Source organism: Anguilla anguilla, chromosome 17, assembly GCF_013347855.1.
Source record: "Anguilla anguilla isolate fAngAng1 chromosome 17, fAngAng1.pri, whole genome shotgun sequence".
Lineage (NCBI taxonomy): Eukaryota > Metazoa > Chordata > Actinopteri > Anguilliformes > Anguillidae > Anguilla > Anguilla anguilla.
Genome location: NC_049217.1, coordinates 20143202 through 20165756, shown reverse-complemented (window position 1 = coordinate 20165756; position 22555 = coordinate 20143202). Strand labels below are relative to the sequence as shown.

At 50.0% G+C, this 22555-nt stretch overlaps 1 protein-coding gene across 1 annotated transcript in view; it reads right to left on the bottom strand.

The window, feature by feature from the left end:
• LOC118216326 (protein shisa-8) overlaps positions 1 to 22555 on the bottom strand; it is a 35398-nt gene that overhangs the window by 5963 nt on the left and 6880 nt on the right. The window contains exon 2 of the mRNA XM_035397417.1: positions 10416 to 10531. Coding sequence (XP_035253308.1) covers positions 10416 to 10531 — 116 coding nt within the window. The remainder of the gene's footprint in view (positions 1 to 10415; positions 10532 to 22555) is intronic.

Below are 22555 nucleotides of genomic sequence, written 5' to 3'. Positions count from 1 at the left end.
TGAGCCGTTCCCAGGCATAATCAGCTTATTGCACCAAACTGCACATGGAGGAGAGTTAGCGGGGAAGAGGTCTGTGAGATGGAATGAGAGAGGGAGGAAAGACAGCGGAGAGGGAGAATCAGAGTATGACTAATAAATCACAGAAGATGATGAAGGTGCAATATTATACAATGATAATAACAATACAACTAATATTATAATTCTTGCTGAGGTTTCAAGAAAAACGTTAACTTTTTATCCAATATGCGTGTGTTCTGTATGTGGAAAGCTTGCTCTAGTTGTTCTGCCAGTGAAGCGTCATTAAATTGAATTGCATTGGAGGCAGAGAGGCAAAGATGCGGAGCCAGAAAAAGTGCAGTGTTCTTTTACAGGCTGCGCTGTTCACCAGGTGATTGGGCGGCTTTGCTTTGCTGCAACACAACAGAACAAATTGCCCCTGACAACACTGGTTCTTAACCTCTTTCTCCTCCTGAGCGCAGACAAACACGGCGTTCGCCAAGGTGTCGCGGCGTTGCCACGGCGAGAGGCGGCCGATCGATGGGCAGGCCGGCGGACGCTGCGCTCAGCGCCCGTCCTGGCTCCGGAGCCCCACTTTCGGGACCGTGGCCTGCTGCGGTGGCCGGGACGGGTGCCAGGGAATTCTGTCGATGCAATTAGTGGATTTTCACCCCCCGCCCACCTTATGTCCCCTGATGGTTAGTGGCGGCTGTGATGATGGCGTGGGGCTGTAAGATGTCGGAATGAGGGGGTGTGTCTTTCCCGAGGGCCCACTTCTTATCTGAGGGCCCACTTCTTACCCAAGGGCCCACCTCTTATTCCAGGGCCCACTTCTTATTTGAGGGCCTGCTTATTATTTGCCCAAGTTGGAGATTCTTAAAATCGGATATAACATTGGACTTTATATTGGACCATGAATTTAAAAACCTATAGAAAAGCAGAGCATTGCATTTTTTTTAAAGAGCTGATTGCTTGAAAGGGTATAATCACCATTTGGGTTTTATAAGTGGAAAGCCCTGTGGGACACAATTCCCCAAATTTCTTGCATCTGATTACAACGATTGATTATGCAGCATATTTTAACATCTCCAAAAAATCATCTTCCCTAAAAATAGCTTTAAATTGCACAAAATGAATGTGCCTGACCTTTAATCTCATCACATTTCCATATGCATTTTCGCACATTCTATCGTAGACGATGGATAATTACGAGCTGCACTTCGGAGGGGAAAACACGCCCGTGTTCTCCCGGCTATGGATTCCCATGTCAGGATATCGACGCAGGGATTCAGCGTCCACTCCGCAGGTGTGCACCCCAGACCTGAGATTATTAATTATTGACTGGCGCGCGCGTGTGAGGCCTAACGCCGTCCCTCCAGCGTGCGTGTCAGAGAGAGAGAGAGCCGGCGGCACAGCTGAGACCTTTCCTCAGGCGCTCCGTCGCTAAGGGAGACATCCAAGCAGGAAAACAGCCGATGCCAACCTGCGATGGTGCGATAGTGCTAACTCTGTCGGCTGCCTAATCGTTTTCCTGTCACTATCTGGATCTCAGGAAAAATACAGAAAATGGCAGATTTAACAGGGAGGTCATTCAGGGCTGTGCTGACAGTAGACCCATTTTTTTTTTTTTTTTTTTTTTAGATCTCTTTCATTTCTTAGAAGTCGTACAACCGCAACTCTGCAAAATTATTAGCGCGCGAATTAGCGCGCCGCGGCGAACGCTAATTCGTCCGTTTTTTTTGTTTTTTTTTAAATGACCAGGCAGCCTTTTTGAGATGAGAGCCACTCGAGGGTGGGAGCGGGAGGGCGGGCACTGCTGAAGACGCGTTACGCAACTCGCCGACGGCTCTCGCCGTGTACTGAGCCTTAGCCATCGCCGCGGCGCTACACAGTCTCCGCCCGTTCCATTAGCCCCGGGCGCTCCGCACCCCCTCTGGAAACAGGGCCAGTTGTGTTTGTGATGTAATTTGATGGTTAATAAATGCTGACGGGGGGGGGGTGTTACCTACAGTGCAGTTTTTGTCCCGCTCCACCCCCCCCCACATGAAGCTCCATCGTTAGGCCTCCTCGCTGCCAGCATGTTCTCCTGCACTGTAGCAGTTATGTCACTGCCACACACCGCCAGCCACTTCAGAAGCCATATCTGTGACACTCAACAGGGCACGGGCCAATGTACTGTTATACACACACACGCAGATGAGCACACACACACACACACAAACGCTCACACGTGTGCGTGGCCTACATCAGTGTTTCCCAAGCTTTTTCCTTCTGAGTCACTCTTTCCAAATTTTCAGAATTGCAAGGCACGCCGCTCAAAAGCTAGCGACACACTGAGGCTGATGTGATGCTTCAGCGCTTGGCCGAAATATTCTTTCAGGGTTGTAAATTAAGCAACATTAATTTTAATGACTTTTATTTTGGCTATTGTGGATGGTATTTCTTAATTTAAGTTTTTTTGGCTTTTACACTTTCTAAAAAGGATTTTTCACACGGCACACCTGACCTCTCCTGTCTGCACACCGGATTCTACGGCACACCAGTTGGGAAACGCTGGCCTACATGACGACACTTACATACACTCGAACATGATGAAACGCATATTCCGCACATACAGACACACGGCAGAGCTTCACTGATCGATTAATGTCCCTGATTGGCCAGGGATTCCACCTTGGGGATCAGATTTGGACCTTGCGAATGAGAAGCCTTCTTAGCATTCCCTGTCAGCATCTTCAAGCCCTGTAGAAGTGGTGTGCAGTCAGACTGCTAGACTCCAAGACAGCATCTCCTGGTTGTTAATGCGGTTCTACCATTAAGTGATTTATTAAAGTCATTGGCTGGCTGAGGAATCCACACGCCTTGTTTTCGGTGCTTGAATTGGCCGCAGATTGAAGATAGGGCGGCGGTGTAGAGCAGCGGTTGGGGGTTTACGCTCGCGGCTCTTCTGAGGTAGGTCTCCGTTCCCAGGCGGGCTGCTGCTGTTGCATCCGTAAGCAGCGTGCTTCACCCGAGCCGCTTCAGTAAAGCACACAGCTGTGTGAACGGGCTCCGTGTGAAGAACGCGAGCTGCATACGCCATTCTGGACAAGAGCCTCCGGTAAATGGCGAAGGATAAATGAGCAAATTTCAAAAACCTGCCCAACCCTCCGGTTCGTTTCTTCGGTAGGGCCGTGTATGCGTCCAGGGGGGAAAAGAAAGGCTGCATAAACCGTCTTTTGCTCGTCCAGTGTGACGTCCCATTTCCACATTTATATGTATGTAGGCTACATGCATTTTAATTTCTGCCAGGGAGTACATTTGCGTAATCGCATCGCTGACGCACAGCCTGATTCTTTCCAGCTCGGCCATTCTCTGAAACGTTTGGCACAAATGTGCGGACATCACCTCCAGGAACGCTAGTGTAGATCTCTGCCACGGCCGGTGGAGAACTTTGGGACTCGTGCCATGGTCGTGGGGGGAGGGGGGAGGGGGAGGGGGAGGGGGGCAGAGGCAGTAGGACTAGCCAAACTCTGTACCATTAAGCAGAAGGAGTTTCCGTGTGTTTCCCTCCTCAGTAACAGACTGGGAGGAGCCTGTGTTTGGGAAGGAGGTCACTGTTCCCAGTGTTTTATCTTATTTTTCCCCAAGAAGACAGTACTGTCCTCTTTTGCTGCATACTACTGCGAGATCTGTTGTGTCTGATTTCCCTCCCCTGACGTCAAAAGCCTTAACGCAGTGGTTCGCCAGACAGGGGGTTGCAAGCTTCATGTGAAATTACTCTCCTTTATCCCCCTTCACTGGCAGTCAGACCAAGCACTGCACCAGTCAGCAGACATGCAGGTATTTCTCATATCTAGAAAAATTGCTTTATTGCCAAATTTTAAAATATGATACATGTTACATATGGCTGCATTTAAGAGAGAAGTGGAGCACAGAAAGCGTACTGACTCACAAAGTCTGTGTTGGGGGTCCCCTGCTTTAGGGTAAGCAGGTCCCCCTGTTTGTGTGGGGCGATAATGAGGAGGCTGGAGCGCAGTCCCTGTCTACAGTCTGTCTGCCCTGCTAAAGCTGTGGCTGGTGTTAGTGCTTATGTTAGTGCTTGTGTTTGTGCTTTTGTTAGCGCTTGTGTTAGTCATGGTGTTAGCGGTGGTGTTAGCACTTATGTTAGTGCTTGTGTTAGCGCTGGAGTTAGCGCTGGTGTTAGCACGTTAGCCTGGGCTGCTGGTCTGTAGGCACGCGCTGGCGTGCTGACATGCTGTAGCGCAGTGCGTGTAGGTGAAACGCAAGGATTGGGTGTTCCCAGGGCTCTGAGGCCACACGGTTCCCCGCTGGGGGACGTGGGAGCGTGTCTGCACGGGGTACGGGAGTCGGGGGCGTCTATGGGCTCCACGTGCTGCGGACATCCGCTCAGATCTGGTGCAGTGGACGGTGGCTCAAACCAATGCCCCATTTCAGACGCTGATTGGTGCTACGCTGCAGACCCATTAAACCGCTGCAATCTTTTGACCTTCAAACGCAAGCCAAACCCTCTCAAGCCCACAACCAACCCCCCCTTCCCCCTTGGATGGTATCTCCCAGCAACAACCTGATTTACATTGTGACCGACTGGGTCACTGCACCTGGGGCGAGTGGAGGGGGGTGGAGCAGGGGGGAGGGGTGGGTCTGGGGGTTAACAAGTCCTTTCACAGATTTGTAATTGACAAGTGTAACAGTCAAGCTGCAAGTATCTTTGTGGACCCCGAGGGAGAGGGAGAGAGAGAGATGTGTAGAGAGAAAGAAGAAAAAGGTGAGGATGAGAGGAAAGTATATCACGGTGACCAGCTGCTAACCTGTCAAAGAGAATAACAGTCACTTTCTCTTTATGTCAGCTGAATCTGTTCTCTCTCTCTCTCTCTTTCTCATTCTCATTCTCTCCCCCTCTCCTTTTTAATGTCTCTCTCTCCTTTCTCTTCTCTATCTCTGTCCTGCTCTTCTTTTTGTTCTCTTCGTCCCTCCCCTCCCTCTCTCTCTCCCTCTCTCATTCTCAGTCTCTCCCTCTCTCCCTCCTTATAATCTCTCTCCGTCTCCCCCCCTCCCTCCTTCCCTCGCTCCATACCTCCTGCTGCTGCGTTCAGGGCTGTGATTTGTGGCCGCCCTCCCTCTACGCCGTTCTGAGGCTCTTTAATGTGCAGCAGCAGTGCTGTTCGGGGAGGGACGCCGGTCTTTGTGTTAAGTGCTTCTCGGTGCACGTCAGGTGTAATGTACTGTCCCGTTCCCTCCATCTCTGCGCCATAATCCTCTGTCATTATTTAATGAAGCTCTGCCCCCCCCCTCACTGTCAGGAGGCTCTTTCGGAATGAGGCGCAGAGACAAACGGAAGCGCGCGGGAAAGACGCGCCGCGCGGGAAAGACGCGCTCCTCTCGCTCGCTGACGCACACGCTCCACGTTAGCCGTGCGGAGGTCATGTGACACGTGTGTGAGGGAACCAAGCGGCACAAGCGCGTTTACATGGAGAACAAACACAAGCTAATGTGGAGGTATGGCTGGTCTACAGCCAGTATGACGCGCACACACACACACACATAAACAGGCATAAACTCACTATGCGCACACACACACACACGCACACACGGACTCTCATCCTGTGACACACACAGATGCACAGCCCTGTGGCATGCCTGACATTTCCTCCCTCTGTATGTATTCTATCCGTTGACCTTTCAGTTTCACTGGAGGAGACAGAAAGAAAGAGGGAGAGAGCGAGGGACAGGGGAGAGAGTAAACAAAAGAGTACATGTCTGAACGGGGAGGAGTAAATTCCAGTTCTATTTTTCACTTCTATTCATTTTACAGTATTCACCCCAAACCTCCCCTCCTTCTCTCTATCTCTCTATCTTTCTGTCTCTCTCTCTGCACCTTCCGCTGTATATCTCTCTTTTCCATCTCTCTTTCTCTCCCCCTCCCCCCTTCCCTCTCTCTCCTCGGTGGGCTAAGTAGGTGAAATTGATGGATAAAGTGCCTTCTCTGCGACATGTTGTTTTGCGATTTAAAAGCGCTGGGGAAATGGGACGCGTGTCGTCTGTTTGTTTGCGCTTGCCGTCGTTTGTCTCCAGACGAAGGCGTGAGCGGCACCTCCTCGGTCACATTAGTGCTCCTGCTGCGCTGCCTGCGTCTCTCCGAACATCTCAGGCCCGATCGATACGGTCGATGTGACGCAAGCGCCGGTCGGCCGTTCCGCAAGGCGTTGTCTTTCCAGGCGCCTTAACTGTCCATATCCTGTTTTTGAAGATCACTTCCTCCCATGTTTTTTTTTTTCTTTTTTAAGTTGGACAGCCCTTTTGATTGATGGCGGCTTCGTTGTCATTCTACCGTAGTCGTGGCGCTTTGATTGGCTTTCTGCGCTGGTCTGTGGATAGCCATCGATACTACACCTGTTCCCCTCCATCACGCTGCTGCCCCGTTCGGCGAGATGAACCAGAATCGACCATCTTTTTGGGCCTCCAGGCTTAGAGACAGATCGACTCTGTCATTGTCATTGAAACGTGCTTCACGACTGACGGGCTTAAATCTGGATTCTCGGATCACCTGCTGCTAGCTGCTACCGCAGCATTAGCATTCCAGGGTCTGTTGCTTTTAATGGACGGCGTGCCTGACTGAATCTGCTGAACCATCAAATGAAGTATCAGCCTTCTTGATTTTCCTCACTGCACCTCCCTCTCCAACACTGAGTCTGTGGCTGTGGGGATCTGGCTGTGTGGATCAGTCTGTGACTGTGGGGATCAGTCTGTGGCTGTGGGGATCAGTCTGTGGGGATCAGTCTGTGGCTGTGTGGATCAGTCTGTGAGGATCAGTCTGTGGCTGTGGGGATCCTGCCTGCCCTGCAGGAGAACAAAAGGGTGAAGTGGGGCGCGGTTTTGACCACTCTGTACACCCCACAATCTGGGGTGTGTTCACCTGCAGAGCAATCCAGGGAGACTCCAGCATTCTGGGGCAAGTTCTCCCATCTGGCTGATCAGGTTGTCATCGGGCCAGAGCCGGCAGGTGTGTGGGGCCAGCGCTGGTGTGTGGGGCCAGTGCTAATGTGTGGGCAGCCGCCCTTCTGGGCCTGGCCTGAGAGGGCGCTGCTCATTATTTTGGGATTAGGGAAAGCGCTGGTGTGCACCACCCTAATGTCACCACACCCGCCGCGCTCCGTTAATGCGCAATGCGGTCGACCGCCACCCGGCCCATCGCGTGATCCGGACCGGATCTGATGGGCAACGCCGCGTCGAAGCTCCGGGTCGATTAAAACGTGCGCGCTGCCGGCCGGTCGCTCGGCCGTCCCCATCCGGCCCGGAGAGGGAGCGAGGCCGTCGATCCGCCGCTTCGACGCCTCAGCGTTTCACCACATTTACGCGGCTAAAAACGCGCAGCGGTTATCAGTGTCATCTGCAGTAATGGATCATCAACCCAGATCTTTAAAAAACCGAAAAGCACGGGGGTTTGACGGCTGTCAGCAGGACGGGTGTGCTGTCCTGCTCTCTGGTAAACGCTCTTTGCTGTCTTCCTAAAGCCCGTAAACGGCGCCGGGCTTACAGGCTTTGGGCTGATGGCAGCTCTGTGCACATCTGGGCTTAACGTGTAAACCTGCAGACGCAGCAAGGGCTGTCTGCGCAGACGGACTGCCACCTGCAGACACCTCGGTGTGTGTGTGTGTGTGTGTGTGTGTGTGTGTGTGTTATAGAGGGGTTGATGTGCTTCTGGCTTTGTAAAGACAGATGGGGAGGTCAAGAGGAGGGGTATGGGGGAGGGGAGTGGCAGAGCAATGATTAAACGTTTCCACTTAACACACACACACACACACACACACACACACACACACGCACACACACACACACCCACACACAAGCACACCACACCCCACGCACACACACACACACACACACACACACACACACACACCACACCCCACGCACACACGCACACACACAAACACACACACACACATACATGCACGCATGCACACACACACACACACGCACACAAGCACACACGCTCACTCACTCATACACACACACATGCACACACACACACAGATACACACATAACACTGGTTATAATGGCATTCTTGGTGGCTCTAATTCCAAGATTATTCATATGCTTCCAGTACATTTAAAATCTGCACACATTCCTGTTGAGTACTTGCCATAACAAATCAGCAAAAAATCTCATTACCAAAAAAGGTGTTAAATATCTGCTTCATCGTCGTCTTCACTGTTAGGAAATGGAAAAGGGTTTCCATGCTAAACTCAGTTCTGCAGCTAAGCACTGGAAAACTCCTTAGAAAATAGTGGGAGAGCTGTCCATGGTTCTGAAAACTTTGGGATAACGGTGTCCTCTAAAGGCTAGAACACCATTCAGAGGAAGTGGACTGTGAATACTCTTATACGTATCAGTGAACTACATGCAAACACATGAACACAAACGCAATCACACACACATACCCGCGCGCACACACACACACACACATGTGCACGCCCACACACACAATCACACATACACATACACACACGCACACACACACACACACACACACACCCATGCATACACACGCAAACACAATCACACACACACGCCTACATACCCAAACACTCACGCACGCACACACACACATCCATGCACACACAGATGCCCACACGCGCACACACACACACACACACACAAGCACACCACACCCCACGCACACACACACACCACACCCCACCCCACGCACACACGCACACACATACATGCACACATGCACACACACACCCATGCACACACACATACCCACACACACACACACACACATGCAGACTCAGGCCAAGTTTGTGTCATTAAGAGTCATGCTCACGCGGCGGCCCCTGTGCTTGCGTTTCGTTGGGCTGTGGGCTGCCTGCTGGCCGCTCCCACAGGGCTGTATATTTAGTGCTGTGTTTTGTACACTGCGGTGAAACCCCTGTGGCATCGCAGTGCCCAGCCCCTGTGGAGTCCCTGTTACGGCGGAGAGTCTGAGCGCCGCAGTGCGTTGACTGTCATAACGGCGACAGCAGTGTGCGGCGCGCGCTGACACTGGCATCCATCACTTTGGGGGCGGGGGCTGCTGGAGCCCCTGCAACACCCCGCCTGCGGGCCCTCCTCCTCCCTTTCCTCCCTCGTTCCTCACATCACTTCCTCACTATCATTCTCTCTATCGCTCTCCTGCCTCTCTCTTTTTCTTCCTCATTATTCTCTTATCTCTTTCTTTCACTTATCTGTCCCCTTCTTTCTCCATCTGCCTCTTTCTATCTACCCCCATTCCATTTCTCTATCCATCTCTCTCTCCATCTTTCACCCGGTCTCTGTCTCTCTGCTTCTCTCCATCTCTCTCACTCTCCCTCCATCTTTCACCCCCTCTGTCTCTCACTTTCTCTCTTCATCTCTCACACTCTCACTCTCTATCTCTCTCTCACTCACTCTCTCCCAAATACTCCCCCCCCCCCTTCAGAGAGAAAGAGAGATAGAAATGGGGTGGAGAGAGTAAGAGAGAGATATAAACTGAATAAGACTCTAAATATGTCCAGTTTGCCAACAGACAGACTTCTCCATAGCACCTCATTGCAAATCCACTGTCAGTGGAATTTGGACTGGAACACTGACGGCAGAGTCTCAGTTAAATGGGAATCGGCCTCCAGTTCTTCCGTTAGCACGGGACGGGGGAGATGTCAGGAATATGCCATAAGCACGTCCTTCAGTGCCTTTTAGGAGAATTCCCTGTGCGCATCAGGCAGTGTGAGTGAGTCTGAGGGGGAGGATGCATTTACAGTTAATGAGTACCCCACTAGGGATTTAGTCCCAGAAAAGCCCCCACTTATAGAAGCAGAGTGAAATGCAAGGGTGAAAATCACTGATACCTAACTCAAAGTCTGAGAGCCTTTAGCTTGAGTCACAAGCTCCTGGAAGCTTTGGATAATCCAAGCTGCACTGTGATCTGTCCTGAACTTCGTCCAGTCAGTTCTACTCGTCGTTTTTTTCTTGCTTTAAAAAACATGTGCACGAAAGCATCGAATGAACCGTCATCGAAATACTCTTGCAAATAAACCGTGAGATGAATTTGAGGAGAAAAACATGGTTAAACAACAAAGGTCAAATGTCGGTTCCAACCCTATTAATGCAAGTCCAATTAGCGTGTGGCTGGGTTTAGCGAGAACTTTCCTTCAAGGCAACACAAGATGAGCAATGAACAATGTTACTGCGATTCGCATCCAGCTTATTTCCTGGTCCCAGACTATGGCCTCTCAATTCAATGGTGATGCAACTCATTGATTACTAATTGCAGCAGGTTGGTCATTGGTCACTCATTTAACGGGAATATCATGGTAGAGTGGCCATTGGTCACCTATTTAAAGGGGAAATCGTAGCAGGATGGCCATTGGTCAGTAATTAGAGGCCAGCTCACCATTGGTGTTGCGTAGCCCTCTGCCATGAATTCCATTGCTCCCGATGGGGGCGTGGCCCCCTGTCCCATCCATGCCTGACTCCGCCCCTGGCTGTTTCATCAGCTCTGTCAACATTCTGCAAAGAAGGAGAGATGCACACTGACTCAGAACCAGAGAACTCTCTCTCTCTCACACACACACACACACACAGAATCAAAACCAGAAAATTATTTCACGCACTCATATATGCACACAGACATTGTAAAACAAAACACAGTGTTGTAACAAAGACCCGTGCACTTAGACTGCAGTACAGACGTATGTGAAATCACTGACCAGAATTTATGGAATTTAATCTCATTTGAATTTACATTGACCGGAACCTGCATTGCTTCAGCACTGCAGACTGTAACAGTCGCCCTGTGGGAGGGAGCCACACATTCAGACCCCACTTGAACCAGGGGTTAGCCTCTGACCTCTGACAGCGTGCAGTATGGAGTTAGCGATCCATGCTAATTGGACAGCACATTATGCAGAACATCAATAGCTCTCTGAGACCGTGGATGAAACAGCCCATGCACTCCCAGCGGCCGACTCACTGACTAGACATTAGGCGCAGCTCGTCGATATCGCTGTGAGAGGGGCTAATGCTGTTTATGCGTCAATGCGTTTGCGTTCATGCACAGCATTAACAGCGCTCTGACCGACAGGGGCCCTGCCCAAATACAGCGCCCCCCTCTCCGCACCCTCCCCACACCACCATCCCCACCCAGCCCAAATACAGTGCTCCCCCCCTCCTCCCCCTCACAGCCTCCCGCCACGTGCCCCACAACACCATCCCCACCCAGCCCAAGGCCGCTTCATCTCCCCGCGGTTATGAAAGTCGCCGTTATCTGCAGAGCTGGCCCTGGCACTGCAGGGGACGAGGCAGCCAGCACATCGCGCCCGAACAAGGACAGCTAGGAGCATCAGGGGGAGGCCTCCGCCACCGGGCCTGCCACGCACAGATGCGGCAGGATCTAAAAACCGCCAGGCCGGCTCGCTTCCCGCCGCTGACGATGACGCGCTCGGCGTGCTGCTGACGCAGAGCCGCGATGGCGGAGCGGCCGGGTGGCGGTGAGGAGGCGTGCTCTAACGGGGTTTCTGATTGGCCACGGCCGGGCTGTCTGCCAACGCGGTTTTCGTGCGGTTCAGCCTCTGGAAATAGAACTTGCGCTGAATTTATTATTTTATTTTAGGAACTCATTTATGAATAAAATATAACCTGGAATTTTTTGTTTTTTTTGGTGTTTTTTTTTTATATGCTGCCTTATCCGCAGTATTGGATCAGCAGTTTATTTTATAACCTGGAAAAAAAAGAGTAGGAGGTCAAGGAGGAAGAATGAGAAAGAAGGGGAGAATGAGAGAGTGCAAGAGAGAGAGAGGAGGAATGAGAAAGAGAAACTGAGAGAGATGGAGAAAGAGAAGAACACCCCCACGGGTTCTGCTTCATACAGCCAGCCCTGATTAGACAGGCTGAAAATGTACTTGACCATGTTTGTCCCTATGAACCCACACCCTGAGCTGGCCTGAGGAGGACGAGCTCACCCTAATGCGTTAACCTTCTATGGTTTCTTGCTATATGCCAACCAGGGAGCTTTTCCTTGCCACTGTCACCTCTGACATGCTTTGTTGGGGTTTAGGCCTGGGTATTCAGTGAAGGGTGTCGTGACAAATCCTTTGCGAAATGCGGTACACAGAAACGATGCCATTTCATTGATTGATTGATTGCTGTGAGTGGTGAATTGTGGGATACGGACCACTGTGAGGATGAGAGGGGATCTTGTCGATCTCGGAGCACTTCCCCGTTCCTCTGACAGCTCCGCCCGCAGGCCTCATCGAAGACTGACGTTAAGACCGCCATCGGCTTATGGATCCGTGCCTCTTTTTGCGTTTTTTTTCCGGAGAGTTCTACTGCACCTACGGTCCCCACCCCCCCCCCCCCTCCGCTCCATTATCCATCCCAAAGCCTCTCCACTCTCAATGGGCCGTGCACGCTGGATGCGGTGTGTGTATAAATAGCCCTTTGATAGCGTGCCTTTGGGCTTCTCGAACCCCGAGCCGGAGCCACAGAGGGAGCCAGGCGGGAGAGCGGCGTCTCCGGTGGGGGACGGGAGAATTACGCGCGCTAAACTTTGTTCTCTTCAGACAGCTGGAGCCTAATTCACAAGCCATTTGACTGCAACCTCATTAGATCTCCCTCTGTGTTCTCTCGCTCCGCCACAATGCGCCCCCTGTTGGCTCGCTGTCTGTCTCTCCCATTATAGCACATAAGCACCTCTATGCCCCCCCTTCCCCTCCCCCAAGGCCCCGCACCCCGACCACCCAGACTCATCCCCTGTAGAGACTAGACGCTAAAGTTGTGTTGTAAATGTGCAACAAAACCGCATCCCAAACAAAAACAAAAAGTAATTAGCCCCCAAAACAACTTTCTCCTGCTTTCTTCAATTATTTGATTAAAAAAAATTATTTCGCGCAGGGTACCCCAAAACATGCAACCTGACTGATGTATGCTGCTTGTTGTGCTTCTGTTTTTGTTCTTTTGTTGTCCCTCTGAGTGTTTGCTGAGCTGACGGTTGTTGACAGTTTTCTCTTGAAGTCTCCGTGAGCTATAATTCATACTGACGCCTCTTTGCTGCTAATGTAACATGCCTGATAGTGTCCCTGCCAGATAGTGCCCTTTCCGAATAGTGCCGTCTCCTCTCCATGCTTTTGGCACCTAGAGCCAAAAGCATGGGAAAAGCTGCCAGGAGGGTCTGAAACTGCAGCTGCCAAATACGGCCCCCCTCAGGCAGTTGTTTTTTCCCTGCAGCTGCGTAGCTGAGTGTCTCCCATGTTCATATCGGACTCGACAGCTGCCAAATAATGTCCCCTGGCAGTGTTGTGTGGTGCTGTTGGGGGTGTGTGCGTGCATGTGTGTGTGTGTGTACGTATGTATGTACGCAGTTATACAATAGCTGTTATGACTGCTGACTTTTAGCTGGAAAATTCCCTGCCTCTCAATTTGTCTGTCTGTGTGTGTGTGTGTGAATGCCTGTGCGCATGTAGGTATGTATGTGCACATGTGCAGGCGTGCGTGTGTGTGTGTCTTTGTGTTCGTGTGCGCATGTATGTGTGTGCCGGCATGTGTAAATATCTGAAATGCCCTTCACTACACGTTAAAAGTGGGCCAATCGAAAATGTGCCTTGTTGGGCAGATGTGCTCGTATGCAGCCAGATCTTCCTCTAAACACAGTAAGGGCCAGACGACCATCGGCCAGCCCTTCCTTTCTCCTAGAGCTCTTTAATAACTCCTCCGTTCAGTTTGCAGGAGAGGCAGAAACTTCCCCCCCCTCCCCCGCCTTCCCAGGGTTCCAAACCTGTGACCCCCCCCCCCCCCATTCTCCCCTCAGAACCACTCTGCTGAAGACCCGTGTGCCTTCTCTCTACAGCTCGATGCTGTGTGGCCCAGGTCAGAGGTCAATTAGCCGGGTTCTGCTCGGTTCTGCTGGCTCCACAGCCGTCGAACAATGTCCGCGTCGTGCTTACGACGTCACTGTCTCTACCTCACTGTCCTTCTGACGAATTAGCAATAATGATATTCACACTCTGGCTGCTGTTAGGTGAATTGTAATTTTGCTGTGATTGGTATCTCCAGACCGGTTGTCCGGAAGAAATGATTGAATGGCATGTTAGGAGCTGTCCTCCGCGCAGTTGTGCCGGATATGAACTCAGAGCGGATGGTGTTCTTCCTTCCTGTAGTCCTGGGCTGCATCACAGAAGCCGCAGTCGCGTGGCAGATAACAGCATATCATGTGTGATCTTTAATACTGCCCAACATCATACAGAATTACAAGCAGGTGAGCTCTCAAAATGCAAAATAAATGACTTGTCCTCTCGTTAGAATTTCAAATATCTACTTTGTCATGTCCACTCCCAGCTTGTGTCATATTGCGCACACTATATGAGCTAATATGCACATGTAAGCACACATTCATGCATACACACGGGGTCTTGCTACAGTGTTCACACACTAACTAATGTCTACACATATGCACACACACACACACACATACACACAACTAATGACAGCACAACTCCAGACTTTTAGTTTAGCCAGACTTTGGCCCCTTGGTCCAGTGAAATAACTCTTGGCTCCATATCCAATATAGGAAAACAAGCTTTACTGCACCACTTGTTTCATAAAGACAAATTGGTGACCCACAGCATGAGGCTGGCATCTCTTGTCCCCTTCTCTAAAACAGACAAACACTCCTTACTCAATACTGAAGTAGCCATTGCACTTGAAAAAAGCCATTGCACTTTGTGCTGATAAACTGCCCTTGTGCTGCTCCAAGGAGACTAACCTGGTCACCTTATCCAAATCAGGCAAGCGTGGATCCCTTACAGGGCTCTATGCAAAGGCTCATAAAATGGGAGCATAGTAGAGCCCTGCCTTATCCAAATCAGGCAACAACAAACGACTTTTGGGCCATTATCCCAAGTAGACAGACTTTGGGCCCATTATCCAGAGCAGACCACAACTGAAGAGTCTTGATGACCGATCGCTTGGTCCCTGCTCTCCCGGTACTCACGATGTAAGAAACCCACCACGCGTTTCACTTCAGCCCTTTTCTTCCCGTGCGTCCCTGTATGCAGTCACGTTGTTCTGTGTTGTGTACGATTTTACAGACGTTACACACAAGGCACAGTTTGAATCCTCGACTTTGTGACGATTCCACCGCAAAGTCCTCCCCAGTCCCACACGAGGCTTGTTAAATATCTGGGGACCTATACGGCATAAATGATTGCTGGTCATGTGACTTCATTAGCAGTGAGACTGGGGTGGTGTTCCTGTCTTGGTTCAGGCCAGGGTTGTTGAATGCTCTCGGGACATAATTAGGAGGGGTTCCAGAGAGGAGAGGAGGAGAGGAAGACGTGGGCTGTTGCCAGAAATATCTGACTTTATCTGGATGAAGAGTGGGTTTCTCTTCTTAAGGCTGCTGAAATGGTTTGGCAGGGTTCCTATAAGAGGTTTAGAAATTGTTAAAATCTGCAGAAGAGGCTTCCCGGAGCCTCCTTATAAATGTGTTTCTCTGCATTTAGAAGTGAGCCTGTTGGGTCACCTCTATAAAAATGAATGTGTTTCTTTTCCGGCAAGAAGATTCATCCATCGTACAAAGTAGATTGTGTAGTTGGCTCTCTCTCTCTCTCTCTCTCTCTCTCTCTCTCTCTCTCTCTCTCTCTCTCCCTCTCCCTCCTTCCCTCCCTTCCTCTCTCCCTCCCAACAGAATTAATATAAATATTTGAATGTTGGTCTCAATCTTTCTTGTGTGGTTTTAGAAAATGGTTTTTAAAATATATGGTTTAATCGCTCAGAGTGGCTCACTCATAATGCACATTTTCTATTCTCTTTTGTACACTCATTTCAATGTAGGGAAATCTATCATTCTAGTGCACTGTTTTCTCCATCCTCTTCTTAACCAACGAACCCGTCTTTGAAACTGCATGTTTTCCAATGCTATTTTTTGGGTTTTTGTTTTTTCTACCAGTTTTTTCAACCATGTTCCCTGTCCCTTCAGAATGGCTGAATCAGCATGTTTGGTCTTAGTACCTGGATTGGGACACATTCTGGATAAATATAAGTTGCATTTGTAAGTAATGTTGTGGGGCCAGTAGGGGGCAGTCTCCCATCCGGACCTGATACATGGGAAACCTGTGCTGTAGGAGATGGTCTGAGGTCACAGTGGTCATAAAAGGTTTCAGGGCACTTATCGAAAAGAGTAGGGGTTCGCCAGCTTCCTGGCTTCCTCAACCTGCTACTGTAATCACCCCTAGTTTAACTGGCTCAACATTTCAATTCCTCATGCTGAGTTCATACATAAATCTCACCAGTTAACAACAACCTCAATGAATATTATTTAAGTGGCCAATAAATGAGGCAACCTGTGATCTAGAAACAGGAGAGTATTCTCAGTTGTGTTCATATACTGTATAAGTCTATGCTTCATATAATGTCTAACAGAACGTAATGGGTTTTTCTTGTGATCTTCCAGGAAGGCTTTTTTTCAGTCTAAATTTATATTTTCTGAAAAGTTAAAGAGCCTTTTAAAAGTCAACACCATGTCAACATTGTAAAATTTCAAACAGCCTGCTTCTCTCATTCTACTCTGTATTATTTTCAGTTGCTTTATTGGCATGACATATTTTAAAATGCATATCTCTCTCTGATCATGTCTGCGAGTCATATTTTGTATTCTAATTCAGCTTTTTCCATGCGCATAATTTGAATATTCATTAATAATAACCATTTAATCATAGAAACGGGGATGGAAATATTAGAAGCGTGAATGTAAATGAACAGAAATATGGACACGAATGGTCATATTCCCCTAGAGATGGACAGATGAAAACGTGTCGGGACGGTAATGCATTTTGTCCAGGTTTTATCTATCGGTTCAATGTTCTGATTGGACGCTGACGTTCGAAAGAGCGCATGGAAAGAGAAAGACACGTGTGGCCCGTGTTACACACGTCGGTACCGCCATGTATACCGCAATCCCCATTTACAAACATTGGCGTTTTCCACCACTGGCTTTCTAAAAAGCTTTTAGTTCCCGGGCGGCTTGCGTGCTACTTGAATACGATGAATTACTGTGTACAGCTGTGCTGAATTATTTGATATTCTCACATGCGTAACACTCGCGAGTCGTTCAATCACAGTGCACCGAACATTCTATGTATAGCTTGGTCGGTATTCTTCAGTAAAATTTTATATTAATGCAAATTTTATATTCTGCTCACCTGATTCAAAAAATCTCCCATTCAAAAAAATATCAAAATATAACTTTTAAAAATGAGATGAAGTATGGGAAGTAGTGGAATATTAGAATGTTTTTAATGCTCAGTCTTTCTCCACCTCTCCGCTTCTCTGTCTCTCTGTCTGCCGCTCTTTCTAAAATAACAGTGTGAAAACAGGGTGTGAATTTGCAGGAGGTTCAGCGTATGCTGTAAACGTGTGGAAGGGTTTGGTCTTTATTGGAGTGTGGGAGGACTGGTTAATCACAGGCACTTGTTTGTTTATGTTTGGGGTGTTGAGGGCCGTGTGTGTATGTCTGTCTGTGTGTGTGTGTGTGTGTGTGTGTGCATGTGTGTGTGTTTTCACTGCAGGAGTATGTGTGTGTTGGGTGAATTTAGGAGGAAGGTTAATGCTGATCTTTTTATTGTTAAATTTGAGACCAAATGAGAATGCGGCATGAAGATGAATATATTATTAAAAGATAAACTGTATAGCATTCCTCTCTCTCTCTCTCTCTCTCTCTCTCTTTTGCTTTCTCTCTCTCTCTCGCTCGCTTTCTTTCTCTCTTGCTTTCTCTCTCCCTCTCTCGCTCTCGCTAGCTCGCTTCGCTTTCTGTTTAGCCGCGCTCAGCTACACCTGTCAGCTTGGATCAGGGCTTTCAAGCAGCAACATGACAAACTGTCTTCTGATTCACACACACACAACCACTTTCTCCCACCCTAACAAAAACACACACACAGGGGTAAAAAGGGACACACACAATCAATCACCTAGGAAAACACACACACACACACACACACACACATACACACACACATACATGGAGAGGCACATGTAATCAATCATTTTTTCGCTCCTAGACACATACACACACACTCCAATGTGAACATAAAACATCCAGCGCAGTTGGTGTTGAGTGCTAATACGCACCAACAGCAAACCATTCCCCTCCCTGACAGCCAACATATTTCCTCATGCAAACCCTTTTTTAGCTAGCTTCTATACTTTCTCCCCTCTTCCTGTGTTCCTCTCTCTTTCTCCTCCCTCCCTCTCTCTCATTCCCTCTTTCTCATTCTCCCTCTCTTCCTCTCTCTCTCTCAAAGTGAGAGAGTTTGCCTCTCCTGCTTAGCTCCTGATAATGTATACCACCATTAACAGGATTTATGACCACTTTTGCAGTGAACATGTAGATATCTCAAACTCACAATCAATTTCCATTTATGCCTCAGGATTCCAGGCCGCAATCCGTTTAAAGTAATATGGCCTCTCAGGCTGATTCCCCTTCTGATTGGTCAGGAAATGTATAAAAAAAATAAATAAATAAAATAAAAAAACACTCCTTTCTCATTCACCCACTCAGGGTGCTAAATTCACTCGAGCAGGATGCAGAACCGCAGAGCTTCCCTGAGGAGGGTGACCGCCATTTTAACGCGCCCCGCGTTTTTACCACCCAGGGCGGTGCGAAGGCAGAGAAATATCAAACAGTCGTATGCGTCACAGGACGGATGAAAATACTCTCCATTGCGTGTGCGGGTGCGGGGTGCGGGAGTTGCACGTGCGGGGTACGCGAGTCGCGCGTGGGGACCTGTTGTGCGCTGGCGTACTCGCCCCTCCGCCTGTTGTGTGAAGAAAAAAAAGCGGCCCTCACGCTTTTCGCGAAAAAGGAGCGAACTCGTCACGCGCGCTCCTCCCACTGCGGGCCCTGAGACGTCAGAGAAGCGTGCTATTTCAGAAGAGGGAGAAACGCAGAGACGAGTCTCAGAGTCTCAGAGCCTCAGAGTCTCAGAGTCTCAGAGTCTCACAGTCTCAGAGTCTCACAGTCTCAGAGTCTCACAGTCTCACAGTCTCAGAGTCTTAGAGTCTCAGAGTCTCAGAGTCTCAGAGCCGCGGAGTGTGTGAGTCTGTCCAAAGTTCCTAAATCTGAAGGGCTGAGTGGGAGTTTGTTTTTTTTGCACCGAACCTGGGCATAAACATAGACCCATAAAGACTGACAGTTCAGCCTTCAACAGTGTGCTATAAATGCTATGTGATATCATGTCGGCCAAAACAAAATAAAATATATATACACGTTAGCTTTGTGCTGTGACTCACGGCGATGTGCTTTAGAAGGCAGAAGTCGTGCTATAGCCCAGCAGTGGAGTGAAAGCAGTCTGCTCATCGAGGGACGTGCACGGCATTCCAGGCATGAAATTTCAGGGGCCTCTCTCCTCTGTCCCCATTACACACACACTCTTTCTCTCTCTCTCTCTCTTCCCTTTCCTCTCTTCTCTTTCTCTCTTTTCTTTCTCTTTCTCCCTCTCCCGCAGCTGTAGCAGTGGCAAAGCCCCGCGTTATGTAACGTGCTATCTCAATGCCCTCCCTTCCTCGAGGACACAGGATCAGCGTACACGAGTGGGTCAGGTCCTGCTGTTAATCCTCGCTGTGTATTTGAAAGTTTTGCATTGCGGTCACTGCTTTTGTCATCGTCTTAATTGTTCTTTGCTCTTTTTTTTTTTTCCCTCAGTGAGAATGAGAATGTTGTATCGTGACACGTCATTCCCAAGAGCTCAGAGCTCAGTGGCTTTGGAGCCAATCAGACGGGGCCTCTGACATCTGTTCCGTGGTCGCGTTTGGTCACAGCCGCGCTCGCCGCCGCCTCCCCGTAAAACGCGGGGCGGGCTCATGTGACAGAGCGTTAATTAGATTCCGTTTGATCTCCGTTAATGCAGAGCCGCGCTGGTGAGCCGTTAGCCCTGGGTGAAGGGGATCTGCGTGTCCCGCGCTGGTGAGCCGCCGCCGTTAGCCCTGGGTGAAGGGGATCTGCGTGTCCCGCGCTGGTGAGCCGTTAGCCCTGGGTGAAGGGGAGCTGCGTGTCCCGCGCTGGTGAGCCGTCAGCCCTGGGTGAAGGGGATCTGCGTGTCCCGCGGTGGTGAGCCGTCAGCCCTGGGTGAAGGGGATCTGCGTGTCCCGCGCTGGTGAGCCGTCAGCCCTGGGTGAAGGGGATCTGCGTGTCCCGCGCTGGTGAGCCGTTAGCCCTGGGTGAAGGGGATCTGCGTGTCCCGCGCTGGTGAGCCGTTAGCCCTGGGTGAAGGGGATCTGCGTGTCCTGCGCTGGTGAGCCGTCAGCCCTGGGTGAAGGGGAGCTGCGTGTCCCGCGCTGGTGAGCCGTTAGCCCTGGGTGAAGGGGATCTGCGTGTCCCGCGCTGGTGAGCCGTTAGCCCTGGGTGAAGGGGATCTGCGTGTCCCGCGCTGGTGCGCCGTTAGCCCTGGGTGAAGGGGATCTGCGTGTCCCGCGGTGGGAGAGCGCCGCCGTCTCCGAGTGCTTTAACCTTTCGTCCCCGGGAACGTGTCGGCCAATCAGGGTCTCCCTGGGATACCCGCGCTCCTCCCCTTATCAGTGCATCTCCCCACAAGCACAGTTACTGAGGTATTACCCACCCCCCCCCACCCCCAAATCCAAGAAAACCAACAAGCAGCACGCAGAAATTTCCCCATTTTTAATCCCAGCAGCCGCCTGTCACCTGCACTGACAGCCGGCCTTATTATTATTTTTACGCTGTTCGTTTGCTTAGCAGAGTCCCTCATCTTGTCCAGGCCTTGCCTGTTTTTTTGGGGGGTTTTTTGTACATGCTATCCATTTTCACAGCTGAGTGATTTGGTCAGGTTAAGTGACTCCTTAAGGGAACAGCCATAGTGGGGCAACCTGGGATTAGAACCAGCAGCCCCTGAGTCTCAGGTCTCATCGCTACATTGATCCAACGGAGCGAGAGACAAGGAGCGAGAGACAAGGAGACATAGAGTGGGAGAGGGATGGAGGGAGAGAGAGAGGGGCAACACTTTGTAGAAAATTTATGAAAACAAGAGAAAATCAACAAAAAAAACAACATAAAAGCCACAAAATCGATGTGGATTCACATTGGGGTGGTAGATTGATGTCTTGCTTGAGCCTGATTGGCCAGTTGCAGTGCGGTCTCTATTCAGGTGATTCGGTGCTACAGTGGCTCTTGCCCCCAGAGATGGGCCCGCAGTACAGTGATCCCCAGCCCCCCCCCCCCCCCCCCCCCCAGACCCCCCTACCCTCTCCCTGAGCGCCGGGGCCGAATCGTTTCTACGAGTCTGTCGTTCTCATCATCTCTGCAGCCCGTAAGACGTGCGCTATTTCTGAACGGCGTGGAGGAGCCGAGTTTGGGGTGTGGAGGGGAATAGAGACTGGCCGGCTCTCTTGTTCAGCGATTACACAGCTCCCTCCAGGCATGCCGGCTCCAGCGCCCTCTCTGTCCCGCTTTCATTCTCCTGCTGCAGCTTATTAAATGAGATATTTATGCAATGCGATTGCAGGAACCATAGGGGAGAGGAGATGAACTAAGCGAGATGGGGAGGTGGGGGGGGGGGGGTTTGGCATGAGGACAGGCGAGGGGACAGGGGGGTAGTGGGGGTTTTTGAGAATCAGAGAAATGAGCTTAGTGCTGAAACGTCTCTATTAAATTGCTACAAGCCAGTGGCTGCTTTTGCGTCTCTCTGGTTGGCGTGAGGCGTCAATCCGGGCCAAAGAACCCGCGCTGGAGCGAGAGCTGGCCGCGTCCCGTCCCCCAAACCCACCCCGCCGAGAACGCCAAGTCACCGAGCGCTCCCTCAGAGCGGGGCCGGGCCTCGCCTCCTCACGGGCGGGTAAGCACACACTTCAGGCCCTTTTCCTAATGTAGGAAATGTCCCATGTTCAATCAAACCCTAAACTTCTATTGTCAGTCAAATCATTTTGTTGCTTTACTGTGTCTTTCTACACAGTAAAATATCCAGTGTTAATTAAAGTCAAACAATGCTTATACGAGTCTGTAAGAGTTGATTTAACAGTGAACATTTTACAATGTATTTATCTATTTATGTATCTATCAATCTATCTATCTGTCCATCGGTGTGTTTATGAGTCTGTCTATAGGCTGTAATGTTGGTAATTAGTCTGTCTGGGCAGTGATGTGTTCTTCTCATGTTTGTGCAAAACAAGACCTCACAAAGTCGCTCATAACAGTTCATAGCCACATGACACTACTGTCTGCCATGCCCCAAGATGACTGTTTATGTCAGCATTATAAGCTGTTATAAGCATGCATGCCTATAAAAGTCAGTAGGCCATCATGTAGCTTTAGTTCTGTGCTCCTGTGGGCTCTGTGAGAAATGAGGGTGGTATGAGGTAAAAGCACAGTGCTCTAGATTCAGAGCACAGCTGTGCTCTTTCTTGGTCAGCAGGTTTAATGTCTACCCCTAGTCTGTGCTCCTCTGTTTTTGGCTGCTCTAGTCTGTGCTCCTCTGTGTTTGGCTGCTCTAGTCTGCGCTGCTCTGTGTTTGGCTGCTCTAGTCTGTGCTCCTC